The sequence below is a fragment of the Pan troglodytes genome, chromosome 18, assembly GCF_028858775.2.
Source record: "Pan troglodytes isolate AG18354 chromosome 18, NHGRI_mPanTro3-v2.0_pri, whole genome shotgun sequence".
Lineage (NCBI taxonomy): Eukaryota > Metazoa > Chordata > Mammalia > Primates > Hominidae > Pan > Pan troglodytes.
Window position 1 is genome coordinate 18,374,041 of NC_072416.2, and position 9,484 is coordinate 18,383,524.

General features: G+C 47.5%; 1 protein-coding gene across 1 annotated transcript; it reads left to right on the top strand.

Annotated features, from left to right (window-relative positions):
- The first annotated feature begins 672 nt into the window (after positions 1–672).
- LOC112204142 (uncharacterized) lies at positions 673–3,230 on the top strand. Its single transcript, XM_024349438.3, has 2 exons — positions 673–1,020; positions 2,586–3,230. The coding sequence occupies exons 1-2, from the start codon at positions 682–684 to the stop codon at positions 2,847–2,849; spliced, it is 603 nt and encodes a 200-aa protein (XP_024205206.2). The 5' UTR covers positions 673–681; the 3' UTR covers positions 2,850–3,230.
- The last annotated feature ends 6,254 nt before the right edge of the window (positions 3,231–9,484 follow it).

Consider the following 9,484-nt stretch of genomic DNA (forward strand, 5'->3'; position numbering starts at 1 on the left):
ACGTGGTGTTCACCCAGCGTGATATTAGGAATGATATCTCCCTCGGATATTAGGAACAGTCTCTCCCTGGGACTTAGCAGAATGTAGCCCCCCAGTGTTAAATAAGCGACCACAGCAAGAGGTAGAGACGCAGGGACTGAAATGAAGACAAACATCTGACAAGTTTAAAACACGTATTTAAAATAGAATTTGTAAAATGCTTAATCTGCCGACTCAGGAGCCCGCGGTGCAGGGTGGGGTGGGAGTTGGCAGGTGACCGCTACACCTGCAGAGTGAGACTGCAGGGCTGCCGCCCTCCCTCCTATGCCCTTCTGTTCAGACACCCGAGGGGCCCATGTGCACTCCTGGGATCATACGACCAGAAAACAGGACCCTAGAGGTTTCTTGAGTTTCTGCTTACCAGGGCGGCTGGGTATAGCCCTGCCAGCCCATTGCATAATCTTCTAAGTTCTCCCCACCACCCTCCATTCCAGCAGCGAGGTGCCTGTGACGCGGTCTCCATCCTCTCGGCCTCGACCCGGTGGTCCCCGCGATTGGACGCTTAGGCGGTCACCAGGCCTCCTTGTTACTAACGTGTGCACACCTTTCAGTTCTCTCATCAGGATGAACTCCTGGAAATTGCTGGGTCCAAAGTGTTTGGGAAGTTTGGAGTGATTCTTGTTGCAGGGGGAAGAGGGAACTATGGAGGTGTCACTGAACTTTCAGGGGTTCCGGGACCCCCCAACCCGGTGCCCGTCCCAGCTCCCCGAGCGCCTCTCTTCCCCCCTCCCCCACCTCGCCTGTTTTCACCTCCCGTGGCCTCACTCCCGCCGCGCAGCTGGACCTTGCCCGGGGCCTCCCGATCCCGGAGCTCGAATCCCAGCCGGACCAGCCCAGCCCGACCAGCCCAGCCCCGCCTCTTCCCTGGCAGGATCGCGGCCGAGCAGTCTGCCCAGAGACTTAGCGACAGACAGACGCTGGGACCCACGACGACAGAAGGCGCCGATGGCCGCGCCTGCTGAGCCCTGCGCGGGGCAGGGGGTGAGTGCCCCCCATCGCGCCCCACTCTCCTTTTCCAGGCTTGGTTTGGCTGCAGAGCTCTCGGGCTGCGATACTGGGGAGAGGAGAGACCCCCAAATTCCTGGACCCGGGAAGCGAGGAGACTTACTCCGGCCCCCTCACTGCAGCGGGTTGGATTTCTTTCACCAAGCCAGCAGCCGAGAGCCCAGCTCTATTTAAGGGGCCACCAGACCTCCCAGCTACTAGGGGCTTTGACCCTTCTTTGCAGAAAGCTAGTGGGTCCCCCAAGCCCTCCTACCCCCGGAGAGCCCTTACCTCTCTGGTTTCTTTTTCCATTGCTCTTAGCAAAGGACTCCAGGGAGTGGAGTTCATGGAGTGGGGGTGGGGGTTGCAAACTGCCAGCATTTCGAGGGCCAGGGAGTTCAAGCAATAAACTGGCAATGAACTGAGGGCTTTCTCTGTGCCTAGCCTTGTGCCCAACCTTGTGCCATGCTGCTATGAACTTTGCTGCTATTAATCCATTTAATACAACTCATAGAGGTAGAGTCTCGTTATCCCCCTTTTGCAGGGAAGGAAACTGAGATACAGAGAGGTTAAAGTTTGCACAGCCGGTGAGTTGTGAAACCAGGAGGAGTAAAAAGACAGCGGAGAGAGAATTGAAGAGGCCACGTCCACTCAACTTCAAATTTCTTCTAGGGTTAGATAGGACCAGCAGACCTGCTGAGATGAAAATAACAGATCAAGCTGGGCCGGTGGCTCTTGCCTGTAATCCCAGTACCTAGGAGGCTGAGGCAGGAGGATTGCTTGAGGCCAGGAGTTCGAGACCAGCATAGAGAGACCCCCATCTCTACAAAACATAAAAAAAAAATTAGCCAGGCCTGGTGAGGCAGCTTATGCCTGTAATCCCAGCACTCTGGGAGGCCGAGGTGGGAGGATTGCTTGAGCCCAGGAAATTTGAAGCTTTGTTGAGCTTTGATTGTGCCACTTCAGCCTGGGCAACAGAGTGAGACCCTGTCTCTAAAACATAAATTAATTAATAATAAAAAATAAAAATAAATCATACATCAAGACCACCAGTCGAACGAGGTTTGGGGTCAGATAAGCCTGGGTCAGAGTCAGCTTTGCCACTTCCCATTTGTGTGTCCCTGGGGGAGGCAGTTCTCCGATTGGTGCCTCAGTCTGCTGGTTTCTGAAATGGAGACAGTACTGTCTGCGTCCTGGAGTTGTTATAAGGATTAACTGACAGTCCATGCCTAGCAATGATTATGGAGCCCAGGTCTCCTAGACCACATGGCCCAGTTCCCTGGTTTCAAATCCCAGCCCTTCCACTCCTCAGCTGGGTAAAGTCAGCAAAGTTACTCAACCTCTCTGGTCCTCAGCTTCTTCATCTGCAAATCAATATAATTGCAACTACCTAGGGTTAATGTCAGGATGAAAGGAATTGAGAATTAGTAGGTATTCCAAAGAGTACTTGGCACATTTTTGTGTAAATGTTAAAGATCCAAAAAGTTGCCTGGCCCCCCGGGCAGGTGAGCTGGGGACCCCTGCCTTGTACCATCCTAAGGGTCCTCTTTGTGTTCCCTCAGGTCTGGAACCAGACAGAGCCTGAACCTGCCGCCACCAGCCTGCTGAGCCTGTGCTTCCTGAGAACAGCAGGGGTCTGGGTGCCCCCCATGTACCTCTGGGTCCTTGGTCCCATCTACCTCCTCTTCATCCACCACCATGGCCGGGGCTACCTCCGGATGTCCCCACTCTTCAAAGCCAAGATGGTAGCTGCCATCCCTGGGAGCCTGGAACCAGGCAATGGTGGGGGGAGGCAGGGGACAGGCTGGAACCTGGTGAAGTCTTAAAGTAGACTCCTCCTATCGGGGTGTAGAAGGGAATCTGTTAATCAAACAGAGCAATATTAGAAAGGCTACAGAGGTCAATTCAGTGGAACACGGTTCTCCCAAACAGATTTTGTAATTCCGAAAATCCACGCACGCGCAAACATACGCATACACTCCCATGTTCCTGGACAGTTTATAGCTACCATAACCTGGCATTTTCCAAAACATACCATGTAGACTCTTGGATACACAAGGTAATTTTAGGGCCACATTAGGATGAACCTTTTAAAAAGTTATGCATTTATTTTTATGTTCCCCCACTGGCTGTATTATAGGACAATTTTTATACGTGATATGTATTTACCTTAGTGTGTTAAATAAACACTGGCATTCCAAGTGTGAGCCTTTCTGCTCACCCATCCTCTTCTACTCCATTCTTGTAGGCTTCCAAAGAATGTTCTTCAGAGTTCATTCATTCTTCTGCCATTGTATTAATTTTTACATTATCACCCACCACCAACCCAGGGGTTGGCAAACTTAAAGAGCCAAGCGGTACACAGTATTTGAGACTTTGTGAGCCAGGTAATCTTCCTTCTGAACACTGAACTCTGCCATTCCAGAATGAACGCAATAGTCATAACCATAGACAATAGTCATGACTGTGTTATTTTTTGTTTTTGTTTTTTTTTTTGAGATGCAGTTTTGCTCTTGTTACCCAGGCTGGAGTGCAATGGTGCCATCTCGGCTCACTGCAACCTCCGCCTCCTGGGTTCAAGTGATTCTCCTGCCTCAGCTTCCCGAGTAGCTGGGATTACAGGTGCCCACCCCCACACCTCACTATTTTTTTGTATTTTTAGTAGAAACAGGGTTTCGCCATGTTGGCCAGGCTGGTCTCCAACTCCTGACCTCAGGTGATCTGCCTGCCTCGGCCTGCCAAAGTGCTGGGATTACAGGTGTGAGCCACCGCCCCCGGTCAACTGTGTTTCACTAAAACTTTATTTGTAGTCACTGAAATTTGGATTTCATGTAATTTTCACCTGTCATGACATATGCTTTTTATTTTTCTTTGGTGATTGATAGTTTGCCAACTTCTGCTTTAAACTGAGGTTCTTTGAGCAGTTCCTCCAACGTAACCTAGCTCTGGCCTTCCCTCTGGTGTGTCCACGTTCTCTCATTTTCTTCCTTTATTTTATTCAATAGAGAAACCAAAATATATTAGAGAGACCCTAGAGACTTACTGGCCCAACAGAGAGTTGCTCCTTGATTTCATAGCAGGGATTGAAAAATGACTTGGAGAAAGGATAGTTTTTTACCTGGTGAGTACATTTCATTTCCTGCTGTTTCTTCACACCCAAAGTCATCTCATATGTGCACAATTGGAGCACTTCCTGCATTTTGGAAAACACTCGGTTGGCTCAAGCCCTTGCTGTGCATTATTTATATGACAGTTACAGGTCAGGAGTGATCTGCAATGCCCTTTACACATTGTTCACATTGGCACGTTGCTAGCTGGTGACCCTGGTATACTCAGTATCAGCCAGGATGTTGCAGAACCAGCTCCCAGTTGGACATGGGGCCGCCTACCAGTTTGCTGTGACCTCTCTTATTGCCCCCCAAGCTTATCTAAGCCTGTATCCTCAGGTGCTTGGATTCGCCCTCATAGTCCTGTGTACCTCCAGCGTGGCTGTCACTCTTTGGAAAATCCAACAGGGAACGCCTGAGGCCCCAGAATTCCTCATTCATCCTACCGTGTGGCTCACCACGATGGTAATGATGCCTTCAGTCTGGAGCCCGGCTTCCTCCCAGCTGCTGCTTTGCCTGCGACAGTGGAGAACAAGGGGAAGAGAAGAGGCTCCCCTCGGCCTCCCACCCTCCCCTAAGGGGCCTCCCTGACTTTCCCGTCCAGAGCTTCACAGTGTTCCTGATTGGTCTCAATCTCCTGACCTAGTGATTCGCCTGCCTCGGCCTCCCAAAGTGCTGGGATTACAGGTGTGAGCCACTGTGCCAGGCCCCTTTCATTCTTAAATTGGCCTCATGGTCCAGGGTGGCTGCTGGAGCTCCAGCCATTATATCTATATTTCAGTCAGCGAGATCAAGGAAGGGAAGTAGGGCAAGGGAGCATATGGGTGCTGAATCAGCACTACTCCCTTATCTGCAGGCACACATTCTAAGACCCCCCCAATGGATGCCTTAAACTGCAGATAGTATTGAATCCTACATATCCTGTTTTTTTCTGTACATACATACCTATGATAAAGTTTAATTTATAAATTTGGCATAATAGATTAATAGCAGTAATTTATAATAATAAAATAGAACAATTATAACAATATGCCAGTATCACTGCTTCTCCACATTAGAGGTGTTATTTTTATTACTTTTTTTTTTTGAGACAGAGTTAGCTGTGTCCTTCAGGCTGGAGTGCAGTGATGGAATCTCGGCTCACTGCAACATCTGCCTCCCGGGTTCAAGTGATTCTCTTGCCTCAGCCTCCCAAGTAGCTGGGATTACAGGCATGCGCCACACCCAGCTAGTTTTTGTGTTTTTAGTAGAGACGAGGTTTCACCATGTTGGCCAGGCTAGTCTCAAACTCTTGACGTCAAGTGATCCGCCCGCCTCAGCCTGCCAAAGTGCTGGGATTACAGGCATTGACCCACTGAGCCCAGCCAGGGGCATTATTGAGTAAATTCGGATTACTTACCCATAAGCACTGCAGTACAGTGGCAGTCAGTCTGATAACCAATATGGCTATTAAGTGACTAAACTGACAGGGAGGGTCTGCAGCATGGACCTGCTGGACAAAGGGATGATTCACACCGTGGATGGGATTGGGGGGGATTTCATCACACTACTCAGAAGGGTGCACAATTTAAAACTTACACATTATTTTTGGACCACAGTTGACCATGGATAACCGAAACCATGTGTGTTAGTTTGTCCTCATACTGCTATGAAGAAATACCCAATACTGGGTAATTTATTAAGGAAAGAGGTTTAATTGACTCACAGTTCCGCATGGCTGAGGAGGCCCTGGCAGAAGGAGAAGCAAACATGTCCTTCTTCACATGGCAGTAGGAAGAAGAATGAGAGCACCACGAAGTTGGGGAGCCCCCTTATAAAACCATCAGATCTTGTGAGAACTAACTCACTATCATGAGGGTTGAGGGAAACTGCCCCCATGATTCAGTTATCTCCACCTGGTCCCTCCCATGACACATGGGGATTAAGGGAACTACAATTCAAGATGAGATTTGGGTGGGGACACAGCCAAACCATATAACCATGGAAAGTGCAACCTTGGATTAGAGGGACACCTGTACATCTAATTGTCCAGAACTTAGTCATGGGACCACCTCTATTCACAAGGGACCCTGGAAAGTGCCGTGTTTCAGCTGGGCACATTGCACTTCCCAGCAAAAACTTTTAGTTGGGCCTAGGCACGGTGGCTCACGCCTGTAATCCTAGCCCTTTGGGAGGCCGAGGCGGGTGGATCACCTGAAGTCAGGAGTTCGAGAGCAGCCTGACCAATATAGTGAAACCCCGCCTCTACTAAAAATACAAAAATTAGCCAGGTGTGGTGGCATGTGCCTATAGTCCCAGCTACTCTGAAGGCTGAGACAGGAGAATTGCTTGAACCTGGGAGGTGGAGGTTGCAGTGAGCCAAGATTGCATCATTGCAATCCAGCCTGGGCAACAGAGTGATACTCTGTCTAAAAAAAAATAGAGAAGTTTCTGTTGGGAACAGAGAAGTTGTGTAGGCAGTCAGTCGTCTCTGCTGCATCCCTTCTGCAGAAACAGTTATATGTTCTTTGTTCTTTGAACACATGTGGTTTCTTAGGATATCGCAGGATAGATCATGTTTTCAATTGACAGGTGGAGCATCTTGCTAAGTAGGAGAGCTGAGAGTGCAACCTCAAGTCTGTCCAATTCCAAAACTGCCGTTACCCCTAAAGGATTAACCGCAGCACAATTGCCAGTAGGGATGGGTTGTTTAGATGGGAGCATTCCAGCTGCAAAGCAAAACAAGGGTAAGAAACCATGAGGCTCACCATATCTCAAACCACGCTGCACAGCTGTTCAGGTGGCATCCAGGGGTCCTTGGTTCAATCATGCGGCCCCTGCGCCCCACCACACTGTGGCCCAATGATTGATGAGAATGAACAGTGATGGAATCAGAGAGAGTAGGTCCAGTTCCTGGAGTCTTGTTATATCCTCTTGAAATTGGTGCCAGCTCTTTTTTTTTTTTTTTTTTTTTTTTTTTTTTTTGCATTTACCAAATATGTTATCTGTGTTCATATGCCAGCTGGAAAATTTCCTGAAAGACCCAAAAAGAACAAAATAGGCCAAATGCAGTGTTGAAGGCAACTTAAATGTCTGGCAACTTAAATTTTGGTCAAGTGCCCATTTCGTGAGGACGAAAGACAGGCACCATTTTTTTAAGGGTTGGTGGGATGATCACCACTGTTTGAGGCCTTATATTCAAGGATTACAATGTTCAGAGGAGAAAATAGAACGAATTCCAGGATCTCTGCCAGAGCGCCAGGAAGAACTTCCTCGGAAAGATTTAACAAAACTTTCCTCGTATCTCATTAGCCTGATTTGAGTTACATTTCCTTTCTTTTCTTTCTTTTTTCTTTTTTTCTTTTCCTTTCTTTCTTTCTTTCTCTCTTTCTTTCTTTCTCTCTCTCTTTCTTTTTTCTTTCCTTCCTTCTTTTTTTTTTCTTTTTTCTGAGACAGGGTCTAGCTTTGTCGTTCAGGCTGGAGTGCAGTGGCACGATCTTGGCTCACTGCAACCTCTGCCTCTGGGTTCAAGCAATTCTCCCTGCCTCAGCCTCCTAAGTAGCTGGGATTACAGGCACCCATCACCACGCCTGGCTGATTTTTGTATTTTTTAGTAGAGATGGGGTTTTACCATTTTGGCCAGGCTGGTCTTGAACCCCTGACGTTAGGTGATCCGCCTACCTCGGCCTCCGAAAGTGTTGGGATTACAGGCGTGAGCCACCACGCCCGGCCTTCTTTCTTTTTTTGAGGTAAGATTCACAAAACATTTTTTAAAATCACCCTTTGGGGCCAGGCATGGTGGTGTGTGCCTGTAGTTCCAGCCACTAGGGAGGCTGAGGCAGGAGGATCACTTGGGCCCAGGAGGCTGAAGTGCGCTATGATCACTGTACTTCAGCGTGGGTGACAGAGTGATACCCTGTCTCAAAAAAAAAAAAAAAAAATTCACCATTTAAAGTGAATAGTTCACTGTTTTTTGTCACATTCACAATGTTCCACAGCTATCATCACTATCTAGAACATTTTTACCACAGCAAAACAAAAGACAAAAAACAAAAAGCAAAAACAAAAAACAAAAAAACATAACCATTAAGCAAACATTCTCCATTCCGCCCCTCCTCCTAGGCCCTGAGAACCACAATCTACTTCCTGTCTCTCCGGCTTTGCTTATTCCGTGTGTTTCATCCCATATAAATATATTCATACAATATGTGGTCTTTTGTGTCTGTGTCTGTTTCCTTCCTCTCCCTTTCTTTCTTGCTTTCTTTTTTCTTTCTTTCCTTCCTTCTTTCTTTCTTTTCTTTCTTTCTTTCTTTCTTTCTTCTTTCTTTTCTTTCTTCCTTTCTTTTTCTTTTTCTTTCTTCTTTTCTTTCATATCATGGCTCACTACAGCCTTGACCTCCCAGGTTGAAGAGATCCTGCCACCTCAGCCTCCCAAGTAGCTGGGACTACAGGTGTGCACCAGCACCCCTGGCTAATTTTTGTATTTTTTTGTGGAAACGTGCTGTTGCCATGGTGCCTGGGCTGGTCTGGAACTCCTGAGCTCAAGCAATCTGCCCAACTCGGCCTCCCAAAGTGCTAGGATTACCGGTATGAGCCACTGCGCCTGACTGGGGTTCTTTTTTGTAGCATGATGTTTTCAAGGTTCATCCCAGTTGTAGCATGCATCAGTATTTTCTTCCTTTTCATGTCTGAATGATATTCCATTGCATAGATAAACTAAATATTATTTATGCAGTCGTTAATTGATGGGCATTTTATTTGTTTCCACTTTATGGACCGTTACGAATAGTGCTGCTATGAGCATTTGTGTGCCAGTTAATGTTTGAACACCTGTATACTAGTATACACCCAGGCATTAAATTGCTGGGTCATATTGTAATTCTATGTTCAACTTTTTGAGGAACTGCCAAACTGTTTTCCATAGAGGCTGTACCATTTTACATTCCTAGCAGCAATGTACAAGGCTTCCAGTTTCTCCATATCCCCATCAGGCTTGTAATTTTCCTTTTTTTTTTTTTTTTTTTTTTTGACACAGAGTCTCACTCTGTCGCCCAGGCTGGAGTGCAGTGGCATGATCTCGGCTCATTGCAACCTCTGCCCCCCGGGTTCAAGCGATTCTCCTGCCTCAGCCTCCTGAGTAGCTGGGATTACAGGGGCCTGCCACTGTGCCTGGATGATTTTTTTGTATTTGTAGTAGAGATGGGGTTTCACCATCTTGGCCAGGCTTGTCTTGAACTCCTGACCTCGTGAGCCATGGCGCCTGGCTGTAATTTTCCATTTTTAAAAATTATAACCATTCTATTGTATGTGAAGTGGCATCTCTTTGTGGTTTTTATTTGCATTTCCCTAATAACGAATGATGTTGAGCATCTGTT

Excerpts from the sequence above, each read along its gene's own strand:
- LOC112204142 (XM_024349438.3), top strand. The coding sequence starts at position 682 with ATGGAGGTGTCACTGAACTTTCAGGGGTTCCGGGACCCCCCAACCCGG. Across the intron at positions 1,021-2,585 it reads AGCCCTGCGCGGGGCAGGGG|GTCTGGAACCAGACAGAGCC; the intron begins GTGAGTGCCCCC and ends GTGTTCCCTCAG.